We start from the raw sequence: 25,260 nt of genomic DNA on the forward strand, positions 1-25,260 counted from the left end.
TGGGTTTGTCATATATGGCCTTTATTATGTTGAGGTAAGTTCTGTCTACGCCTACTCTCTGGAGAGTTTTTATCATAAATGGGCATTGAATTTTGTTGAAAGCTTTTTCTACATCTATTGAGATTATCATATTGTTTTTATTCTTCAATTTGATAATATGGTGTATCACATTGATTGATTTGCATATATTGAAGGATCCTTGCATTCCTGGGGTAAACCCCACTTGATCATGGTGTATGATCCTTTTAATGTGTTGTTGGATTCTGTTTGCTAGTATTTTGTTGAGGATTTTTGCATCTGTGTTCATCAGTGATATTGGTCTGTAGTTTTCTTTTTTTGTAACATCTTTGTCTGGTTTTGGTATCAAGGTGATGGTGGCCTTGTAGAATGAGTTTGGGAGTGTCCCTCCCTCTGCTATATTTTGGAAGAGTTTGAGAAGAGTCGGTGTTAGCGCTTCTCTAAATGTTTGATAGAATTCGCCTGTGAAGTCATCTGGTCCTGGGCTTTTGTTTGTTGGAAGATTTTTAATCACAGTCTCAATTTCAGTGCTTGTGATTGGTCTGTTTATATTTTCTATTTCTTCCTGGTTCAGTCCTGGAAGGTTATACTTTTCTAAGAGTTTATCCATTTCTTCCAGGTTGTCCATTTTATTGGCATATTGTTGCTTGTAGTAATCTCTCAAGATCCTTTGTATTTCTGCAGTGTCAGTTGTTACTTCTCCTTTTTCATTTCTAATTCTATTGATTTGAGTCTTCTCCCTTTTTTACTTGATGAGTCTGGCGAATGGTTTATCTATTTTGTTTATCTTCTCAAAGAACCAGCTTTTAGTTTTATTGATCTTTGCTATCATTCCCTTCATTTCTTTATCATTTATTTCTTATCTGGTCTTTGTCATTTCTTTCCTTCTGATAGCTTTGGGGTTTTTTTGTTCTGTCTCTAATTGTTTTAGTTTTAAGGTTAGGTTGTTTATTTGAGATGTTTCTTGTTTCTTGAGGATGGATTGTATTGGTATAAACTTCCCTCTTAGAACTGCTTTTGCTGCATCCCATAGGTTTTGGGCCATCGTGTTTTCATTGTCATTTGTTTCTAGGTATTTTTTTAATTTCCTCTTTGATTTCTTTAGTGATCTCTTGGTTATATAGTAGCATATTAATTAGCCTCCATGGGTTTGTATTTTTTACAGTTTTTTCCCTGTAATTGATATCTAGTCTCATAGCATTGAGGTTGGAAAAGATACTTGATACGATTTCAATTTTCTTAAATTTACCAATGCTTTATATGTGACCCAAGATATGATCTATCCTGGCGAATGTTCCATGAACACTTGAGGAGAAAGTGTATTCTGTTGTTTTTGGATGGAATGTCCTATAAATATCAATTAAGTCCATCTTGTTTACTGTGTCATTTAAAGCTTGTGTTTCCTTATTTATTTTCATTTTGGATGATCTGTCCATTGGTGAAAGTGGGGTGTTTAAGTCCCCTACTGTTATCGTGTTACTGTCGATTTCCCCTTTTATGGCTGTTAGCATTACGTTTTGGTTAATATGTGTCTTGGCATGTTTCTCCTTGGATTTTTCCTGTCTGGGAGTCTATGTGCTTCCTGGACTTGATTGACTATTTCCTTTCCCATGTTAGAGAAGTTTTCAACCATAATCTCTTCAAATATTTTCTCGATCCCTTTCCTTTTCTCTTCTTCTTCTGGGACCCCTATAATTCAAATGTTGCTTCATTTAACGTTGTCCCAGAGGTCTCTGAGACTGTCCTCAATTCCTTTGATTCCTTTTTCTTTATTCTGCTCTTCAATCGTTATTTCCACTATTTTATCTTCCAGGTCACTCATCCGTTCTTCTGCCTCAGTTATTCTGCTGTTGATTCCTTCTAGCGAATTTTTAATTTCATTTATTGTGTTGTTCATCATTGTTTGTTTGCTCTTTAGTTCTTCTGCATCCTTGTTAAACATTTCTTATATTTTCTCCATTCTATTTCCCAGATTTTGGATCATCTTTACTATCATTACTCTGAATTCTTTTTCAGGTAGACTGCCTATTTCCTCTTCATTTGTTTGGTCTGGTGGGTTTTTACCTTGCTCCTTCATCTGCTGTGTGTTTCTCTGTCTTCTCCTTTTGCTTAACTTACTGTGTTTGGGGTCTCCTTTTCGCAGGCTGCAGGTCTGCAATTCCCATTGTTTTTGGTGTCTGCCCCTAGTGGGTAAGGTTGGTTCAGTGGCTTGTGTAGGCTTCCTGGTGGAGGGGACTGGTGCCTGTGTTCTGGTGGATGAGGCTGGATCTTGTCTTTCTGGTGGGCAGGACCGCATCCGGTGGTGTGTTTTGGGGTGTCTGTGAACTTATTATGATTTTAGGCAGCCTCTCTGCTAATGGGTGGGGTTGTGTTCCTGTCTTGCTAGTTGTTTGGCTTGGGGTGTCCAGCACTGGAGCTTGCTAGTTGTTCAGTGGAGGTGGGTCTTAGCGTTGAGACAGAGATCTCTGGGAGAGCTCTTGCCAATTGATATTACATGGGGCTGGGAGATCTCTGGTTGTCCAATGTCCTGAACTTGGCTTTCCCACCTCAGAGGCTCAGACCTGACACCTGACCAGAGCACCAAGACCCTGTCAGCCACACGGCCAGGTACATGGGAAGTTTCTTGCCTTTTGGGTAGTCTGAGGTCTTCTGCCAGCATTCAGTAGGTGTTCTGTAGGAGTTGTTCCACATGTAGATGTATTTTTGATGTATTTGTGGGGAGGAAGGTGATATCCACGTCTTACTCCTCTGCCATCTTGAAGGTTCTCCCCGCCCTTGATTATTGTCCATTGAAATAAAGTGTGTTTAAATTTTCCCAAGAATGTTAAAAATGTCTTCCATTTCACACAAAATTGACATCAAGTTAGAAGATCTTATTTAGTTCTTATTTAATCTTGAGATTGAAAGTTTAGAGAAGAAGGCTTGTAACTCAAATGTAAACTAGAGCTCCATGTGGTCCAGTCTGTGTAGAGTGTCATTTTGAAGATACACAAAAGACAGGTTGTTTTCAGGCTCTCAAGCAAATGCAAGGGGTAGGAGAGTGCGTTTTGAATGTGCTGCAAACATCTTTCACATCCTTTCTCCATTGCTGCTTCTCTCAGCATCCTCCAACTGATAGCAACCACCTGCTGTCCTCTGCCGCCACCCTCGGTTCTCATCTTCCCACTCTCCACTCTCTTTCAGAACTCTTCAGATAACTCATCCCCACAATGTGGGCCCCTTTTTCCCTTCTTTTCTGTGCCTATATTCCCCACCTCTTAACCTACATTCATGGATTTCTGTTTCTACCTACTCAGACGGCTGGAGAGCCCAAACGCTTCATTCAGTCTTGAGAGGAAAAGAATGGAGTTTCCAGGAAAATACAGTTTTCTCCCTTTGCCTTTCCAATGACAAATCCTTATAGAGGACTTTTTGTAAATCCTTCATCTCTCTACAAACATATTTATAAATAAGTCACTTGGGGCTTTTTAAATTATAGATTAATGTGTAAATTAGAAGATTATGTAGGCATAATATATGCACATCCTCATATATTTAAAGATACTTATCTTGCTAATTATTTTGCACTGTAAAGTTTTTCTTTCCTCTATAAATTCACATAGCACATAGTGCCAGGCTTTAATATAATGTAATGGGTGCTTTAAAAATGTGGTTGATCAATTTACTGACAGAAAATTCAGTGTTACAATTTTAGGGAAAATTGTTTTCTATTCTCTTTTGTATCCCTTCAAAGTATACACAAAGAAACAAGTTCAGACTTTATGCAAGATTCTGCTCAAATAAATTTCTATAGACAATGGATTTTTCCACATTACTGTATAAAACTTTTGTTGTTTCATTTTAGTTGCCTCTTTAGATTGTCATCTGAAAATGATTATGCATTTAATGAATCTAAGTGTTTATTCTCAAGGGTCACAGAAAAACTATCTGTCAGAAATGCTACAGTAAATGCATTTTTCATAATGTAAATAAGATAAAAATTTAGCCTTCACTTTTTAATACAGTATACTGGACTTGAAACTAAAACATAGTTCAGAACTGGATTGTGTTCAGAAGGGGTCATTTTCTTCTATTGAAGTTTCATGCATTTCTGTTATGTTTCCAGATTTAAGCTGCTTATTATTAATACTGAGACAAAATGGTTTCTTCAGAAACTTGGGAAATAATAAACAGCCTCAATTAGAGAGCACTTTGGCCTGGATTTGGTCCATGAACTTATGGACATGAAGCCGTTTAGTGTGCTTAGATCTTGAGAATCCTTTCAAGGGAGTGTGTTTGGATTATGTACCCCGTGATGTGTTTGCCTCTTGCAAAGTTTGGTTTGAAGTAGTTGGGACAAGACTGTGAACAAATCCCTGAGAATCATAGAGCTGGAAAGAACCTAAAAAGGTCCTTTTTCTTAGCCCCTGTATCCAAGGAGAAGAATTTGCAAATCATTCAAGGCAGACGGTTGCTGATCCTGTTTTTGTGACACGTCCAAGAGTGGGAGTTCCGATTGTGCCAAAGGGACTGTTTGAGAAGAAAGCACCCAACATCCCTGTTCTCCCATCTCATTTTAAAACTTATTCAATGTGAGCAATGATGGGAGAGATATCCAGTCTGTTTCTTGGGTGGTTGATGGTGTGAGGGGGTTTACCTATGACGTTTCAAAATCTGGAAGATTTGTTCATGCTCATACCATTCTTATATTTAGTTCAATTTAGTTTACTTTAAAAAAAAATCATAGTGTTAATCTCTTAACATTTATCTGAGTTACTTTATACCGGAAGTTGCAAAACTCAAAATTCCATAGAGGGAAGGCAGCTAATCTGAAATAAGCCAGTGAGGGGAATACAGAGTGGTAATATCTGTGCCCAAATCGGGGAGCACCGGTCCTGGGGGATAAGAGCATTCGGATTAAATTTTTTAAAAAAAAGATAGTGCTGGACAAACAAAATGCTCTTTTGACTGAATCTGGCCTATGAGTTTCTTTTTTGTGACCCTAGTCCAATAATCAGTGTGCCGACAGACACTTACAAAAAGCTTTAAATAATGATCCCAAGTGTATCAATTACCACTTAATCTACATTTGCAGTTTTATTTTTCTGACAAAAACACATTTTGGATGTGTAGGTTGTTTTTAATCTAGATATCCTTGCCTTGGATATTCCTTTCCAAAAAATAACCAATGGTTGATTTAGGTCAACTAAGGTTAGCCATGTAACCCACTTTATTTTTCTTACCAGGATTTACAGCTAGATCTATACATCGTAAAAGTGGATCTCTCAAGACCTTAGAATGATCTTGCCAGAGCGTGCTTTTAGAAGGAGGATGTCTAAACCAAGGGAAACTAAACTTATATGCCTTTAACCAGTACTTCCATGTTACATATCTCAAAGGGGCATGATTCACTGTAGTCTTCATGAATGACAGCACTGTGCCCCTCTGGGGGAGTGATGGCATTCACGGGGACCACACTGTGGCTGGCACTCCGTTATTGTACAGAGATGCAGCCCTGCCTTCAGGTCTAGGCTGGTATCATACATTTGGGAAGCAACTGAGTCTAAGACAACAGGGAGTTTAGGGGACTGTGGCAAACTGGAGAACGCATGTCCCCATAAGCATTCTTGTAGGCAAGATTCATTGCCAGCTTGAGACCTCTGGTCTAAACCAAGGTGCAAAAGATGTTTTGCAGGTCGCTCCAGAAACTTTGTATTAGTTAGGACTCTTTTGTTTACATAAAATAGAATCCCATCTCAAAGAAAAGAGAGGATTTCTTGGCTCACATAACTGGGTTAGCTCAGAGAATTGAAGGTGGTGCTGCAAAAATCAGGGTCATTGCTACTTGAACTAGGTACTTGACAAGGCTAAGATTCCTTCCCCACCCATCTGACCCATGCTTGGTCCTGCTTCCCTGTGCAGAAAGGCAGGGGAGATGGCCCCTGGAAGCCATGGTTCAAGGACCCCAGCAAAAAGGAAGCTTTTTTCCTCTCAAAATTCATTTGGGAGGGACTCTTATTTGCTCTGCTTGAGGCATGTCATCAGCCTCTTAGAAGAGTAACTGGTACAGACAGGGCAGGAGTTGGGGGGACCATGGTGGAATGAGGTGGTGTGATTGGCCAGGCCTGAGTTATAAGCCCTGCACACTTGCCTGTTCCTCATGAGCTTGAAGAATGGAATGGAGTGGGAGAAGAAGAAGAAGAAGAAGAAGGAGAAGGAGAAGGAGAAGGAGAAGGAGAAGGAGAAGGAGAAGGAGAAGAAGAAGAAGAAGAACTAAGAAAGCTTGCTGGGCAGAACAATTTAGCTCTCCAGTCTACTGCCTTCTCAAGTTTCCCTGAAGTGTAGGTTGCCCTCACTATTTTTTTCTACCTCCTTCCCCTTTATAGCAAAGGGAATGCCCCATGACCAAAATTTGCTGGAAATTTTACAAATTACGGGTTCGTTTGGCTTAACAGATGGGAAGATTATTTTTATTTATAGCAAAATTGAGTCATGTTAATTGTGTTAATTACGATTTGCTACCGTTTTGGGTTCAAATTCCTCTTAAAAATTCAAGCTGCTGAATTATGCACTCAGAAATATTCTGAAAGTGAAACAAGTAAGAGTCACTTATCATATTCTCTGTAAAAGACAATTGGCTGCACCAAAGAGCTTCTTGAGGCTACTTCTGAGGGACTTTATTCTAGAAGAAGAGCTGCAGTGGACAGAAATGAATTGTTCTGAAAATTAAAACCAAATAAAAATTAGTGAATTTCAGCTACTCGGGCTCTTAGAACTGGGTGAAAGGCAAGATGAAGTAATAAGGTAGCTATGTATTTACAATAGGGGCCTTAATTTTGATAATTCTGGTCCAGATTAGTCTTATTGATGTAAAGATTTTTAGTCAAATTAAACATACTGTATAGTATAGTATCTATTCGCTTAAAAAATTCTGCTCTTAGTACTAACTAGTTTATTTGTGTTTTCTGGTGAACTAATTTGATTCGTTCTGATAAAAAGTTTTTAAAATTATAAATAATGTATTTCTCTGTATTTTATTAATTTTTCTAAGTCTCAACTGCATGATCTTTTAAGGTACCACCTCACTTGCCTCTCTCCCCTCAAAAATAAAGGCAGCCCCACCCAGATATGATTCCATCCTGCTCCTGAATCAAACAGCTGTTTAAGTATAGTTCAGATATCTGTTTTTCAGAAATACCTTAGAAGGGATTCTTCTATTGAACAGAAAGTAGTTAGAAAACTGCTAATGACACCAATTATAAAATCCGTGATCCTATTACTTAGTTGTTGTTTTCAACTCTGCTTAGCTCTTCAAATTTGAGGGACTATAATATCATTTGTTTGGTTCAGTGAACTAAATTATCATCACAGTAATAATTTGTTGTTGATTGCTTTGATTTAGATGTTGTATAAGGAGCTTTCTAAAGCCTTCTCATTTAGTTAAACAAAATAAAGTCTCACTTTATGCAGATACTTCTAGACAGCTTTCTTCTACTTGTGGTTAAACAAATAAAGAGTAATAAAAGTGAAAAACTAAAATGGTTTGTATGTTTTCTAGTATGTAAATGTGATGTGTGTGGAATAATACTCCAGTTTATAATCTGCAAGAGGGCTGAAGCTTTATTTTTGTTTTATTCATGCAAATATTGAAAGATAAGAAATGACAAAATATCTTAGCTTTGTAATTTAAATTTCTAGGGAAAAATGCATTTTTCAAAAGGAAGGAGAGGGTTTCTACAATGGAGCTTTCATCTGATATCAAACTTTAGTTTATAAAGCATTGATTTATTTACATAAATCAGAACTGTCTCTAGCTAGGATGATTTAGGCAGTAACCTGCATTGTTGGTTTTAGGAAGTTCTGAAATATTTCTTAACAAAAATATGTATCCCATTGTTCATTGCTGAAATTCATCATTTGCTTTTCATTACTTTTATTAATTACTGTTTTCTCTTTCTGTCTTTTAAAAATACTACTACTGGTGGGAATGTAAATTGGTGCCGTCACTGTGGAAAACATGGAGGTTCCTTAAAAAACTAAAAGTAGAGTTACCATATGATCCAGCAATCCCACACCTGGGCATATATCTGGAGAAAACTCTAATTTGAAAAGATACATGCACCCCAGTGTTCATTGCAGCACTATTTACAATAGCCTAGACATAGAAGCAACCTAAATGTCCTTCGACAGATGAATGAATAAAGAAGATGTGGTATATATATACAATGGAATACTACTCAGCCATAAAAAAGAATGAAATAATGCTATTTGCAGCAACCTGAATGGACCTGTGGATTATCATACTAACTGAAATAAGTCAGACAGAGAAAGACAAATATCATATGATATCACTTATTTGTGGAATCTAAAATAGAACAGTAATGGACTTATTTACAAAACAGAAACAAACTCACAGACATAGAAAACAAACTTATGGTTATCAAAGGGGAAAGGGAGTGAGGAATAAATTAGGAGTTTAGGATTAGCAGATACAAACTACTACATATAAGACAGATAAACAACAAGGTCCTACTGTATAGCACAGGGAACTATATTCACAATCTTGTAATAACCTATAATGGAAAAGAATAACTGAATCACTTTGCTGTACACCTGAAACTAACATGGCATTGTAAATTAACTATACTTCAATTAAAAAAGAAGAGTAAGAGACACCAAGAAAAATAAAATAAAATAAGACAAAAAATCACATATGCAAATAGAGAATTCTCTAGCTTCAAACTCATTCTTCAAAAATTAAGAAGAAATTAAGGCATTCCCAGATAAACATAAACCAAGAGAATTTGTCACTCACAAACTAGCCAGTGCATTTAAGCAAGAAATGAAATAAAAGATATCTAGATTGGAAACGAAGAAGTAAACGTATCTCTATTTGCAGATGACATAATTGTGTATATAGAAAATCCCGAGGAATCCACTATAAAATGATTATAAGTAATAAACAGATTCAGCAAGTTTGCAGGATATAATATCTATGTACAAAAATCACTTGTATTTCTACATAGTAGCAATGACCAATCTGAAAACAAAATTAAAATATAAATATTAGGAGAAGCTTGTTAATTTCTGCAAAGAAAGATGTCCAAACTAGTCTTTTGGCATTTTGAATATGTTGTTCCATTGCCTTCTGGCCTCCATCGTTCCTGCTGGAAAATCCATTGTTAATCTTACTGAAGATTCCTTGTAGGTAATCAGTCACTTCTCTTTTGCTACTTTTAAGGTTTGCTTTGTCTTTAGACAGTTTGATTATGACATGTCTAGATTTGGATAACTTTGAGTTTGTCCTACTTGGAGTATACTGAGATTCTTTGAAATATATTATAGATTAATGTTTCCCATCAAATTTGGGAAGTTTAGGGCCATTATTTTTTTAAATATTTCTCCCCTCTCCATCTGGGACTCCCATTATGTGTATGTTGATCTCTTAAGTTTCTATTTATTTTTCTTCATTCTTTTTAATTTCTGTTCCTTAGACTGGATAATCTCAATTGACCTACCCTGAAGTTTACTGATTCTTTCTTCTATTAAGTCAAATGTGCTGTTCTAGTGAATTAAAAAAAAAAAATTTGGTTATCTTAATTTTCAACTCCAGAATTTCTACTGGTTCTTTTTTAAAAATTTATTTTTATCAATATTCTTTTTTATGTGAGATATTATTCTCATACTTTCTTTAATTCTCTAAACATGCTTTACTTTTGTTCTCTGAACATATTTAAAATAAATAAATTATTTAACTAGATAGTGAGCCGTAGTCTGGGCTTCCTCCAGGACAGTTTCTATTAAACATTTTATTTATTGTGTATGGGAAATACTTTCCTATTTCTTTGCATGTCTCAAAATTTTTTTGTTGGAAAACTGGGCATTTTAAGTAATATAATATGACAGTTCTGAAAATCACATGCCTACCCTCCCCAGGGTTTGTTATTATTGTTTGTTATTGTTGTTGCTGCTGCTGGTTTGTTTGTTTAGTGAATTTTCTAGACTAATTCTGTAAAGTCTATATTCTTTGTTGTATGCAGCCTCTGAAATCCCTGCTCAGTTGCTTAGTCATCAGCTAATGATTGGACAGAGATTTCCATAAATGCCTTGAACCAGTCAGTCTCCAAGCTTTTGATGAAGGACTCTGTGTATGTGTTGGGGCACCCCTTCAATGCTCTAGAAATTTATAACTCTGCCTTAGCCTTCACTTTATGCTTGTGCAGAGCCTCAAGGTCAGCCAGAAGTGAGATATAATGACCTTCTCAGGTCTTCCCTGGGCATGCACATAGCCCTGCATGTGTATGTGTCCCTCTAGTGCCCCAGGAATATATCATAACTTTTCAAACCCCCTTATAGACATATCATTCCACAGATGTTTATTGTAAGCTTTTGTTCACCCTCTTGTTTGCCTCCTAGCATTGCAGGTTAGGGCAACTGTAATATTAGACACTTAACACTGATTTTTTTTTGTTTTTCAATAAACACCATGCAGAGAGGGCTCTTTGCACTGAGTAAACTCTGAATCAGCTCAGACAATGACAAGTGCTGAGAGTGGGGCTTTTCCAGGGAGCTTCCAGACAGATCAGAGAAGTACATTTCTTTGGGCTTTTTGGGGAGCTCCAAACCTGCACTGCCCCCCAATTGTTGCTAGTCTCCTGGTTGCTAGTTTGCACAGTCACACTTACTGTGGTTGCAAGGCTATTGTCTTTCAAGGCTACCATGGAGTTGGGGATGATTAGGTTAAAATACCATAAAGCTCACTGTTTTTACTGATACTCAGCCATTTTTCTTGAGTAAGCACTACTTGGACTGTTGTGAGCCTTTGGATAACTTCTAGGGTTCTAAAAAATTTGATTTTTACTATATTTACCACTGTTCCCATTGTTCTTGTGGAGAAATAAATTTTAAAGGTCCTTATCCCACCATCTTTATTTTTAATTAGTATTTTCCCTTAGGACAGATGAGACTGGAAGCATATGAAATTTCCTAGTGCCCAATGGAGAGGGAGCAGATTGAGTCTGGATGAGGAGGCTGTACAGAAAGGAACTGGAGACAAATTTTGCCCATTTACATTTCTTTGTTTAGTTTTTTATTGTAGCAATGTAATACAGAAATAGCCATAGAGTATATATAGGTGGAACTTACATTTAAAAAATCTTTATATAGCAGTCTATGAAGCTTTGCCATTTGGTTTTCTATTTCACTGAAGATGGGGGGAGAGTGAGCACATATTAGAGGACAGTATATTAGGACACCTGGTAGAAAGAGAGACTATTTAAGTTAAAAAAGTAGACGTAACAATCATCAGGTGCCAGTGTAGCACACTACAGTACTCACTTTTCATAGGTTTTAGCTAAATCAAAATGAAAATGCTAATTTGTTCTCTGTATCCTTTGCTTTTCAAGACAGGAATGCCTAATATATTTTAGAAGGTTTTCTATCAAAAAATCAATAAAATGTTTAATGTTTGATACTTAAAGTCATAGACTTCATTTACCTAGAGCATTTATGGCTAAGAAATATATATATTCAAATGACATTGCTAATGGGATAGTGCTATATAACTGGTGACAAATTCTGTTGAGCAGAAATATTCTATAATAATCCAGCTCCTGTAGCCCAAGGCTCCAGACTGGCCATAGCACCAGGCTGGCTCCTGTGAACCAGCCTCCAAGCCAGCTCCTGTGAACTCAGGCTCCCAGTCCACCCCTGCTCTTGACTGGACCCAGATGCCAGACCAACTGCAGTGATTCCCAGTGCCTGGTCAGCCCCTGTGGACACAGGATCCAAGTTCACCCATGCAGGCATGACATCAGCAAAGGAAATTAATAAAGCTCCAATGACCAGCCCTAAAGAAATAGAGATCTATGTACTGTCTGACAAAGCATTCAGAGTAACCCGCTTAAAGAAATTTGGTGAACTACAAGAAAACAAAGATAGATAACTAAATGAAATTAGGAAAACAATGCATGAACAAAATAAGAAGTTCAACAAAGAAATAGAAACCATTAAAAAAACAAACAAACAAAAATCCTAGGGTCAATGAGTACAATAACTGAATTGAAGGTTCATTAGAAAGCTTCCATAGCATGCTCAACCAAGCAGAAGAAAGAATTGATTAACTAGAAAAAAAGTCATTTGAAATCATCCAGTTAGAGGAACAAAAAGAAAAAAGAATAAAAAAGAGTGAAGAAAACCTACATGAAGTATGGGATGCCATTAAAAGAATCTACTCATTATTAAAGTCCCAGAAGGAGAAGAGAGGGATAAAGGTGCAGAAATCTTATTTAAAGAAATAATAGCTAAGAATTCTCAAATCTGGGGAAAGATTTGGACATCTATGTTCCTGGAGCTAATAGGTCACCCCAAAATTTCAGACCAAAATGGTCTTATCCAAGACACATTAAAATAAAACTGTCTAAAATCAAAGACAAAGAGAAAAATTTTAAAACACCAAGAAAAAAATTCCTCACAAGGGAAACCCCATAAGGCTATCAGCAGATTTCTCAGCATAAACTTTGCAGCCCAGGAGAGAGTGGAATGATATATAAAAGTGCTGAAAGAAGAAAAAAAAAAAACCCTGCCAACCAAGAATACTTCACTGGCAAAGTTGTCTTTCAGAAATGAGGGAGAGATACTTTCCCAAACAAACAAAAGCTGATGGAGTTTATCACCACTAGACCTGCCTTACAAGAAATGCTGAAAGGAGTTCTTCAAGCTGAAATGAAAAGACACTAATTAGCAACATGAAAACATATGAAAAGATAAAACATACTGGTAAAGGTAAGTATATAGTCAAATTCAGAACACTTTAATACTGTAATATGGTGATGTGTTAATTGTTTAGTATAGAGTTTAAAGTACAAAAGTACTAAAAATAATTATAGCTACAATATTTTGTTAATGAATACACAATATAAAAAGAGGTATTGTGATATCAAAAACATAAAATATGGGGCAAGGAGTAAATGGGTAGAATTTTTGTATGTGATCAAAGTTAAGTTGTTATCAACTTAAACTGTTATATGGTTAAGATATTTTATGTAAGCCTCATAGTAACCACAAAGCAAAAACTCACAGGATATACACAAAAGATAGAAAGGAGGGAATCAGAGCATACCACATGGAAAATCATCAATTCACAAGGAAAGACAGGAAAAGTGGAAGAAAGGGACAAAGGAACTACAAAGCAGCCAGAAAGCAATGAATAAGATGACATTATTAAATCCTTACCTATCAATAATTACTTTAAATGTTAATGGATTAAATTCTCCAGTCAAAAGGCACAGAGTAGTTGAATGGATTAAAAAACAAGACCCAACTATATACTGCTGATAAGAGACTCACTTCAGTTTTAAGGACACATGTAGACCTCAAGTGAAGGGATGGAAAAATATATTTCACACACATGGAAACCAAAAGAAAGCAAGAATGTTCTTATATCAGACAAAGTAGACTTTAAACCAATAAATGTAACAAGAAACAAAGTTAATCATAATGATAAAGGAGTCAATTCATCATGAGGATATAATAATTATAAATATATATGCATCCAACATCAGAGCACCTAAGCAAATGCTAACAGATCTGAAGGTGTAAGTAGACAATACAATAACAGTAGTGGAATTCAATACCTCTCTCTCAACAATGGATAGATAATCCAGATGGAAGATCAATAAGAAAACATTAGATGTGAACTATACGTTAGACCAAATGGACCTACCAGACCTATACAGAACATTCCTAGCAACAGCAGCAGAATGCATTCTTCTCAAGCACACACGGAACATTCTCCATGTGTGATAGATCATATATTAGGTCACCAAAAAACCTTAGAATATCTAAGAACATTAATTATACCAAATATCTTTTCCAACCACAATGGTATGAAACTAGAAATCAATAACAGGAGGAAAACTGGAAAATTCCCAAATGTGTGGAAATTAAACAACACACTCCTGAATAAACAAAGGGTCAAAGACGAAATCAAAAAAGGAATCTAAAAATAACTTGAAAGAAACACAAATGGAAACACAACACACTAAAACTTATGGGATACAACAAAAGCAGTTCTAAGAGGGAAGTTTATAACTATAAATACTTACATTAAGAAAAAGAAAGATTACAAATAACCTAACTTTAAAGCTCAAGGAACTAGAAGAAGAAGAACAAACTAAGCCCAAAGTTAGAAGATGGAAGGAAATAGAGATCAGAGCAGAAATGAGCAAAATAGAAACCAGAAAGACAATAGAAAAAAATCAATGAAATGAAAAGCTGTTTTTTTAAAGAAGATAAACAAAATTGATAAACCTTTAGCTAGCCTAAGAGTAAAAGGTAGAATTCTCAAATAAAGTCAGAGATGAAAACAGAGACATAACAGCTGACATCACAGAAATACAAAGGATCATAAGAGACTACTGTGAATCTTAATATGCCAACAAATTGGATAACCTAGAAAAACTTTTTTAGAAATATGCAGTGTAGCAAGACGGAATCATGAAGAAATAGAAACTTTGAACAGACCAATAACAGTAAAGAAATTGAATCAGTAATCAGAAACCTTTCAACAAAGAAAATCCTGGGACCAGATGGTTTCACTGGTGAATTCTACCAGATATTTAAAAATTAACACCAATCCTTCTCAAACTCTTCTAAAAAAATTAGAGAGGAAGGAACATTCCCAAATTCATTTTACAAGGCCAGCATTACACTGATAACAAGCCAGACTAAGGACACCACAAAACTATAGACTAATATCCCTGTTGAATATAAATGCAAAAACTTCTCAACAGAATACTAGCAAACTGAATTCAACAGCATATTAAAAGGATCGTACACGATGTTCAAATAGGATTATCCCTGGAATGCAAGGATGATTCAACATATGCAAATCAATAAATGTGATACACCACAGTAATGGAATAGAAGATAAAAATCATATGATCATCTCAATAGGTGCAGAAAAAGCATTTGACAAAATTCAACATTCTTTCAAGATAAAAACTCTCAACTAAATTTAGTATAAGAAGAATGTACCCCAACATAATAAATGCCATATATAATAAAACCACAGCTAACATCATACTCAATAGTGAAAGCTTTAAAGCTTTCCCACTAAAATCAGGAATAAGACAAGAGTGCCCACTTTTACCACTTCCATTGAACATAATACTGGAAGTCCAAGCCAGAGCAATTAGGCAAGGAAAAGAAAGAAAAGCCATCCAAATTTGAGAGGAAGAAGTAAAATTGTCTCTGTTTGTAGATGATATGATCTTACATATAGAAAATCCTAAAGAATCCACCAAAAAAACTGTTGGAACTAATCAAAAAATTCCCTAAAGTTGCAGGATAGATACAAAATGAAAATACAGAGATCAGTTGTGTTTCTATACACTAGCAACAGAATATCTGAAAAAGAAATAAAAAATACAATTTAATTTACAATAACATCGAAACCAATAAAATACTTAGAAATAAATTTAACCAAGGAGGTGAAAGATCTGTACACTGGAAATTACAAGACATTGAAGAGGAAATTGAAGAAGACACAAATAAGTGGAAAGATATACCATGTTCATGGATCAGAAGAATTAATATTGTTAAAATGAACATACTACCTAAAGCCATCTATAGATCCAATGCAATCCCTATTAAAATTTCAATGGCATTTTTCACAAAAATAGAAAAAAAATCCTAAATTTTGTAAGGAACTACAAAAGAACTTGAGCAGCTGAAGCAATCCTGAGAAAGAAGAACAAAGCTGGAGGCATCATACTACCTGATTTCAAGAGAAGAAAAGGGAACCCTTGTACACTGTCAGTGGAAATGTAACTTGGTGCAACCACCATGGAAAACAGTATAAAGTTTCCTTAAAAAATTAAAAACAGAACTACCATATGATTTGGCAGTCCCACTTCTGGGTATACCTGAAGTATCTGTGGGGAATTGATTCCAGGACCCCTTGCATTTACCAAAATCCATGAATACTCAAGTCCCATATTTGGTTCTCTGTATCCTATGGGTTTCAAATCTGTGGATTCAACTAACCCTGGATGGAAATTTCAATACATAGTTGGTTGAATTTGCAGGTGTGAAACCCTTGAATACAGAGGGCTGGTTGTATTTATTGAAAAAGAAAATCTGTGTCAAAGTGGATCCACACATTTCTAACCCAAGTTGTTCAAAGGTCAACTATATATCCAAAGGAAATGCAATCACTGTCTCAAAGAGATATCTGCACTTCCAAGGCAATTGCCAAGGCATGGAAAAACTTGTGGCCATCTATGGATGAATGGATAAAGATGTTGTATATGTTCACAATGGAATATTATTCAGCTTTAAAGAAGAAGGAAATCCTGCCTTTTGTGACAACATAGATAGACCTTGAGAGCACTGTGCTAAGTGAAATAAGTCAGAGAAAGACAAATACTATATGTTCTCACTTATATATGGAATCTATAAAAACAAGCTCATAGAAATAGAGAGTACATGGGACTTCCCTGGTGGTGCAGTGGTTAAGAATCCACCTGCCAATGCAGGGGACACGGGTTCAATCCCTGGTCTGGGAAGACCCCACATTCCGCAGAGCAACTAAGCCCATGTGCCACAACTACTGAGCCCATGCACCACAACTACTGAACCCACGCGCTGCAACTACTGAAGCCCTCATGCTCTAGGGCCCATGTGCCACAACTACTGAGCCCGCATGCTGCAACTACTGAAGCCTGTGCACCTAGAGCCCATGCTCTGCAACAAGAGAAGCCACTGCAATGAGAAGCCTGTGCACTGCAACGAAGAGTAGCCCCCGCTTGCCACAACTAGAGAAAGGCTGCTCGCAGCAACGAAGACCTAATGCAGCCAAAAATAAATGAAAAACAAATAAATAAATAAAATTTTAAAAAAGAGAAAGAAGTAGAGAGTAGAATGGTGGTTACCTGGGACTGTGGAGTAGAGAAAATGGGGAGATGTTGGCCAAAGGGTATAAACTTCCAGTTATAAGATGGGTAAGTTCTGAGCATCTAATATACAGCACAGTGACTATAGGTAACGATACTGTATTATGTATTTACAAGTTGTTAAGAGAGTAAATCTTAAATGTTATCACCACAAAAAAGATAATTATTTGAGGTGATGGATATGTTGATGGATGTGTTAACTAAACTTATTGTGGTAATCATTTCACAATATATACATGTGTCAAATCATCACATTGCACACCTTAATCTTATATATGTTATATGTCAATTATATCTCAGTAAAGCTGGGAAAAAAGAGACATTAGATTAAAAAGTAAGGAGATTTGTATAGAGTTTGTAATAATATTTCAATTGGTTCATTAACTGTGACAAATGTACAATACTAGTGTAAGATATTAATAATAGAGGAAACTAGCTGTGGGATATATGTGAACTCCCTGTACTATCTTTGCAACTTTTTTGTAAATATAAAAGGGTAGACTACATTTGACCCTTGAACAATGCAGGGGTTGGGGCAACAACCCTCCCTGCAGTTGAAAATCCAAGTATAGCTTTACAGCCATCCCCCTGTATCCATGGTTTTGCATCTGTGGATTCAACCAACTGAGGATCATGTAGTACTGTAGTATGTATTTAGTGAAGAAAATCTGCTTATGAGTGGACCCACACAGTTCAAACCCTTGTTGTTCAAGGGTCAATTGTATTCTAAAATAAATATTTTATTGAAATACAGAAAGAAAATATTTAAGATGACTGGATCCCATTTGAGTTACGGGTCCTCTCTCAGAAAAAAGGATTGATGTGCTGAGACTCCTAGATGAAAAATAATTTCTAGCTAGATAGTCACATACATAAATATTTCTATAGATATTTCTATAAATGTCTTTTCAGTAGTGTTGAATCAAGTTGCTCTTAGAATACTAGCCATTTAATACAAATACAATTAGCCATTTTGATATTAAAAGTTTGCTATTTCTTTATGTAGTGTCCTGGCAGGTTACAATGGTACCATCTTTGCATATGGACAAACAGGCAGTGGTAAGACATTCACCATCACAGGTGGGGCAGAGCGCTACAGTGACAGAGGCATTATCCCAAGGACACTGTCATACATTTTTGAGCAATTACAAAAGGTATGAAGCTTTAAGTTCACTTTATATTTGATATATTCAGCAGAAATTTACTGTGGGCGGAAAATTTATCGTGACATTTTGTTATATTATACCTAAATGAGGAAACATTGTGTAGTAACTCTGGCCTTTACATTTAAGGAAAGTTTGGGATTTTGCTGAGGAGGTGAAAATCCAGAAGGTGCTTCTCATTAAAGGGGATGCTGCTTCAGCAAAGGCTCAAAGGGAGTTTGTTCTGATCCACCCATGGAGGTTAAAACACACTTTACCAACTTGTATCTTATATTTGTCATTAAGAAGTTGAAGAATATCCTTTTGCCAAAATGGACCTTTGTTTTAGCTACTAAAGCACTGAATAGGATAATGTGGTTGTACTTTTTCACACTTTTAATGGAAGCCCAGAGGAATTTACCACAGTAAAAGTCGTATTGCAGTTAATATTATTATAAAGAGGAGTTTCCTCTCTATATTATATGCATCATTTATTGTGTGGTTCCAAATGCCTGTTGCTTTATCAAGATTTAATAGAACTAACAATGTAGGTATCTCTATCCCCATTTTATAGTTGGGAAGACTGAGTCTTGGGTTATATTTATTTTTCTCTGCATCCTCATAAGTAGCTGATCTGGAGCTTCCATCCCAGGTCTGTGTAATGCCAAACTCTGTGCTTTTTAACCACTACATACCCTGCCTCTGGGTATCAGACTGGCTTTATTTTGCTGGTTGTATTTAAACAAATTCTAGGTAATGAGTCACTTAACTTTTCTGGGTTTCAGTTCTGCCGTCTGTGAAAGTAGGGACTAAATTGTACTAGAGGATCTCCAGCGTCCCTACTAGTTCCAACAATTCTTTGGTTGTAGCAATTCTGTATAACAAATGTCCTAACTAGGTCAGTGTAACAGTCTTTCCAAAATTTCTCAACTGTATGCTGCTTGCATTCTGAGTTGCAAAGATGAGAAGAAGTTGCTGAGATCTGCATAATTCTAATTTCCACCCATAAAGTAGCAATTACCCATTAGTTCAGCTCATCACTCACCAGCGCAAACATGCCAGCTCTGCATGCCAGAAAATTTGGAAAAGCAAGGATAGCGCATAGTGTATATGTTGGATCCAAATCCTTTCTTTTCATTTACTCATTTATTTCTGACATTAGCTGTTCTGTTTTGTTCCCAGATTTCGCCAACTGGTAATATAATTTCTAATAGTTTTTGTTGCTGTGGCCTAATGTGGGAGCATCCTGTCTTGGGAGAATCATTGAAGTTGGTGCAGGCCAACCTGGTTCTAAGTGCACTACTTACAGGATGTGGCCTTGGGCAGTTCCTTAATGTCTCAGGCTTGTGGAGTAGCTGTGAGAGTTGAATATACTGTATTTAAAGATATTGTCCAGTTCCTGGCACATAGGAGATGCTCAAAAAATTATAGTTATTACTATAGCCATTAATGTCCATATATATATATATGCGTGTGGCCAAATGATTGCTGAACAATTTCAAAGAACCCTTTGAAACTCAGAACAAATGAAGCTAATTCCCCTGATTAAGTTAAACAGAATAAACAAATTCTTTCCTAATAGAAAATCTATTTGTCTCTTTTTAAATTTTGTCTATGATTACCAAAATACAGTTTTAAAAGTCTAAATATCTCCCAAGTACCTACCATCTGTTGGGTTCATTATTTTATATCTGTTTGTCATTGACATTACTCTAAACCCCATTTCATTCCGAATGATTCTAAATAACTTCTTGGTTTGGAGCGAGCCCATCAGATCAGCTTATAGCCAGGACAACTCCTTGTAGACGAACAGATTAACACAATGGGACACAACACATTAGTTATAACCCGACTGAGCTATGGCGAAACCAGTCAGAGGCAACTTTGAAGTTCTTCATAAAGTTTGTCCTCATTGTTTAGCTGAAAAATGCTGACAGGTACTCAGATGCCCCCAGTTGATTGCTTTAGAGGACACATGGTGCTCTCCAGAATCCTTAAACGAAACATTTGACTTATGCAACATATTTATTTCAAGATAAACTAAGAACTAGTGCATGCTGGGTCCTAAAATGCCCGTGAGTGTGATAGGAGCACATTTGCAAAGATTTTAAAAGAAGAAAATTGATTCCATTTATTTTAGAAATCACTGCTCATTATTTTTGAGTATTGTGAGGTTCATACTTGTTTGGGGGTAGGAGAAAAGGCTGTCTGCAGGAAACATGTGTGTTACATTACAGTCTGGCAGTCCTAAAGAGTAAAAAAGGAGTAATAAGGAAAGGTAGCTGCCACATAGCTCAGTGAATTTTAAGTGTGTATTCCAATAAAAGCCCAGAAAATGCAGAAGCCAGAGGAGCCAAAGGCATTATCCCTATCATCTCTGGGCAATGGACTTGCCATTTTCCTGACTTTTTATTATTTCTTCTAGTTTCTGAAAGAAGAGAGTTTCTCCACTGCTGATGAACGTAGAAGTTGGCTGTTCTTTTTGCCTTTCTTTTCCTTTCCTTTTGTATTCACATACTGAATTCTCTATTTGGAGGCTTTCAGAAATAATAGTAAAAATAATAACAACAGCAATAATAATAACATCAGCAACAGCAATGATTTATTGGTGCCTATTAACAGTCCACACATTTTTGGTAGGATTTAAAATACAGAACCTTATTCCTCTGTCACAACAGTTCTGCCATATTCTAAAGGTTATTATCCCCAATTTCATGATTAAACAACTGAGGTTAAGGGTGCAGGATCACTCAGTTATAAAGGCAGATCCAGTGTTCTAACCCAGTTTTGTCTGATGCTAAGATGAACTCATAAACGTATGCTAAAATCTCAAACCATAATCTATGGGATATTTCACATATGTTCAGATAAGTTTTAGAAATACGTTGTTTTAAACAGGATCTCAGGATGTTGCTGAGTGACTCCCCATGGGCTTTAACTTGCTCCGAGAATCTTTCAGAGATGGACAGTATGTATGCTGATCATGGAACACTTTTTTCCACAAGTATTTTAAGTAATATTTTAGGAAACACTGGATTAGACTAAAGGCCACTCAGAGTCTGTCTAGTATTTGTAGTCTCTGATTCCTGCACTAATTCAAGCTATAATCCCCAAAATTATGTTGATATGATGCCATTACTAAATGAGGATACTAATATAATTGATAGACCGTTTGTCAGCATAAGCAGCCAGAGTCACCCACATCAACAGGCTTTCTGGCATTTGGTTGGGAAAAACTTGATTAGTAAAGATTCAGTCCATGCTGTCACCTTCATAGAACACCAAACATGGAATTTCAGCTGTAGCTTGAGTGTTTTACTACAGTCACGTGCTGGCTGAGAGCTGCCTTAGTTTTTCATGTATTATTTCATTTTTATGAAATGGTAGTATCTTTATTTGGATAGTTTGAGACATTCTAGGACCAGAGAATCATATTCGTTTTAATCTGAAGAATGCCGAGGAAGTCGTTATCCAGTTTCTTCACCTTAATGAGTGTGGAAACAGAGGCCTGACTTGGTAGGAGCTCAGAGCTAGTATGACTAGCATTCCAGCTTTGGATTTGCAGGCCACTGTTCTCTCCCCCATCTCTGTGACTTGGTCTTCTCCTTCTTTGAATAACACCTGTCAAATGGATTGTCTTGGATATAGATGAGAATCCTTTCTGTGAATATCCTCTCTGGCAATCTGCCGACCTTCTTGCCAGAAGACACAAATATATTCTCCTCTTATGAGTAGCAAGACTCTAATATTTGCAGAAATGGAAGCATTTGTGTTTTGGGGGAAACAAGAAGTGCTATTATTGATATTTGGTATTGAAAAAGAGAGCTTGGAATTTTCTCGAGACCTGAAAAAATTCCCTGTTTTATTCCATCTCAGAGGGAGTGGGTCCTTTTGGTCTGTTGGCAGAAGTGAGAGTAGGACCAGTCACCTTGACTTTTATCCTATTTACATTGATGCCTATATTATTGCATTTCGGTAATGACCCACAGAAAATACCTCTCCCTAACCAATAGTTGAATATCCCTAATTTGCCACTTGGGCAAGGAAAATTAACCCAACAGGTAAGGTATAGGTAGTGAACTGTTAATGTCCACTCTTACTGTTACCTGATTGATCTAAACTATTTATGTTCCCTGGAATTCACTTTCCATATCTATTTATTGTCTGTTATCTATTTGTCATTGGAAATTTGAATATTAGAAAAGTTAAAAAGGAATTATGATTGAAGATGGTAACTCTTTGGCTACTGAAATTTTAAACTGAAGTAAGAATTCTGTGTTCTGTTCTTTTTTCTGTCTGGAAAGTAAAAAATGGTGTGTTATACAGTTCTGCAACCAAGTTGGCTCATTTTAAGTGTATATTGACTTTTTATGTATAATGTGGAACTAATAAAAAATAACAGACTGAAGTTGCTTGTAATCATGGGTGTTGGCCATTGGGGGAAAAAAAAGCCTCATGCATATGGTAACTGGCAACTTGAAAGTGTCACGAACTGAAAATGTAAACCATACAAAGTGAGAGAGTGAAGGAGGGAAACTGTGAGGAAACTAGTGATAAATGTGTTCATCTTTCTCTAAGCCGAATCATGATTTATAGCCATTTAATAATGTCTTTCTCTTTCCCAATCAGGACAGCAGCAAAATATATACAACGCACATTTCCTATTTGGAAATCTACAATGAATGTGGTTATGATCTATTGGATCCAAGACATGAAGCCTCCAGTTTGGAAGATTTGCCGTGAGTAGCAGAACAACAAAGAATGGGGGGAAATTACTTTCAGATGTTCCCTTCATTTGTTTTCTTTGAAACTTTGTATGTTTCTGGTCTCAATCATAATTAACAAATACTGGATAACAGAATCTTTTTGCAATATAGTGGATATTTTTTTCAGTTACGACAAATAGACAGTAGTGATGGGACCCAAAACTGCTTGAAATTCATTTCTTGAGACAATCTTTTTTGGAGTCAGCACGAACAAATGCAGTGAACGTTCTCGGAGAGTGGGCGCTGAGAGGATTGATGGGATGTGACAGTACTACTTTGCTCTTGCCACATGAAACCCTTTTACTCCTCTAGTTGTGGCCTTTCTCTGAAGAAGGTATTCAAATTAGCAATAAAAGAATCTGAAAGAGAGAAAATAAAACTTTAAGTTTTCCCCAAACGCTTCTCTGCTGTTATTGACTAACATTGACACGCATTTGGTCAGATTGGTACTGATTGTTTCATAACTGAAATGTAAATAGAGTCTTCAGAGCTTATCTCTTAATGGAATAAGTTACTCTGCAAGCATTTATATAACATTACTCGCTGCTTATTTGAATATTTGCCTAAATTATACATATATTAATTAGTAACAATTCATATACTTTTGTCCAGACATCTTCAGAATGTTGGTAGAGCCAAGAAAATGCATTGTAATATTTTTCTTATTAAATATTCTAAAGCAGTTTAAAGTATATATTAATCCTCTACCAAAAAGGTCAACAACCATTTGCTTATTTTAATTTGCAAAGGAAACAAGAAGAGATAATAAAGAAAATAGGTTATATAAACTTTATATACATTCTTCTGTTAATGTTAAGAGTTTTTACATCTCATCTTTTTTTATGCTAACAATATTTACTAGAGGGAGTTAGAAAAGGGGATTATTGTTGGCACTCTTAATATGTGTATAAAAGTTAAAAGAAAGGAAAGATTACTGACTCCATGGAAGAAATTGATTTTAAAGAAGCTATTGGAAATAACTTTACGAAAAGGAAGCACTTTCCTCATAGGAAAGATAGAAACAGTAGCATTAAAGACATAAAGGCCATGTGTTGAGGAATCATGTGAAGTAAAAGCAGAAAGGCCAACTGAAGCCAGCTTTTGAGGGATTTGATTGACAGGCTTTTGGTGTGAGATTGGTCTTTATTGTAATAGGCTTCTTAATTAGTTTTATAGCCTCCAGTCTAACCTGTATACCTCTAGGCTAACTCTTGTTTAAAATCGTTTTTAACAAGTCATATCTACACGGAAGAGCTTGATAGCTTGTTTAGTAATAATCCAGAAATGAAGGGCTTGGCTATGATGAACACAGAGGACAGATAAATCTGAGAGATATGCAATAAATAAATAGAAAGAAAGAAGGGAAGGAAGGAAGGAAGAGAGAGAGGGAGAAAGATAGGAAAGGAAAAAAAGAAAGACTGAAAGAAAGATTATGCCTAGCACCTTGGACTTGATTGGTTTTGCAAGGAAGGTGAATCACAGCAAGTTGGTGCTCTAGTCATTTTACTGACCGAGGAGATGAAGCTCAGAGAGGTAGGACTTGCCCAGGGTTTCAAAACTAATCGGTTAATGGTAGAACAAGGATTAAAAACCAGATACTCTCACTCTCATGCCAGAATAGCAAAAATAGCTTCAAGATTTTACCACGGGACCTAGAGAATTAAGGAGTCATTGACCTAAAAGGGAGATTTCCATTAGAAAACTTGAGTGGGTGGTGGTGATGCGTTTCACATACATAACTTGGGTGTCTGAGAATACTGCATCAGATGTTTACATTTACATACATTGCTCAGAGGAAAGAAGTATGCCTTAATTGCATTGGTAGTCTCTCTTCCACCTACGCCAAAGTAAGTCCTTAAAATTTTTAGAAATTATCTGTTAAACTATGAAGGAGACTTTTTGAAGATGAGAGTGTAAAGGGAGAGCAGCATGAGCCCTGTGAGTCTGAGTCTAATTGATATAATTAGGTGCAGCCTAACTATGGGAAGAGAAAAGTCCTTTGACCTCTAAAAGAGGTAGTGTGATATAGAGAAAACAGCACTTGATTAGAAGTCAGGAACTTTGGGTTCTAGCCCCAAACCTGCAATCTTAGATAATTTTTTATCACTTTTCTGGGTTTCTTTTTGTGTGTAAAATGTGGACATTGAATTATATAATATTTAACAACCATCCAACCTCCAATGTCTAGAGTTCAAAGATTAGTGACCTCATAGGATAGGATTTATTTGGTGGCTCTTCTCCTCTTCACAAAAGAATAAGAAGTGACCTAGATATTTTCTATTGTCCTGCTAGAAATAGCCTTAAGCCACTTTTTTTTTTTAACATCTTTATTGGGGTATAATTGCTTTACAATTGTGTGTTAGTATCTGCTGTATAACAAAGTGAATCAGCTATACATAT

General features: G+C 36.2%; 1 protein-coding gene across 1 annotated transcript in view; it reads left to right on the forward strand.

The window, feature by feature from the left end:
- Positions 1 to 25,260, forward strand: part of KIF6 (kinesin family member 6) — a 397,162-nt gene that overhangs the window by 58,624 nt on the left and 313,278 nt on the right. Inside the window, exons 4-5 of the mRNA XM_059937468.1 lie at positions 17,959 to 18,106; positions 22,724 to 22,833. Coding sequence (XP_059793451.1) covers positions 17,959 to 18,106; positions 22,724 to 22,833 — 258 coding nt within the window. The remainder of the gene's footprint in view (positions 1 to 17,958; positions 18,107 to 22,723; positions 22,834 to 25,260) is intronic.

This window comes from Balaenoptera ricei, chromosome 11 (genome assembly GCF_028023285.1).
Source record: "Balaenoptera ricei isolate mBalRic1 chromosome 11, mBalRic1.hap2, whole genome shotgun sequence".
Lineage (NCBI taxonomy): Eukaryota > Metazoa > Chordata > Mammalia > Artiodactyla > Balaenopteridae > Balaenoptera > Balaenoptera ricei.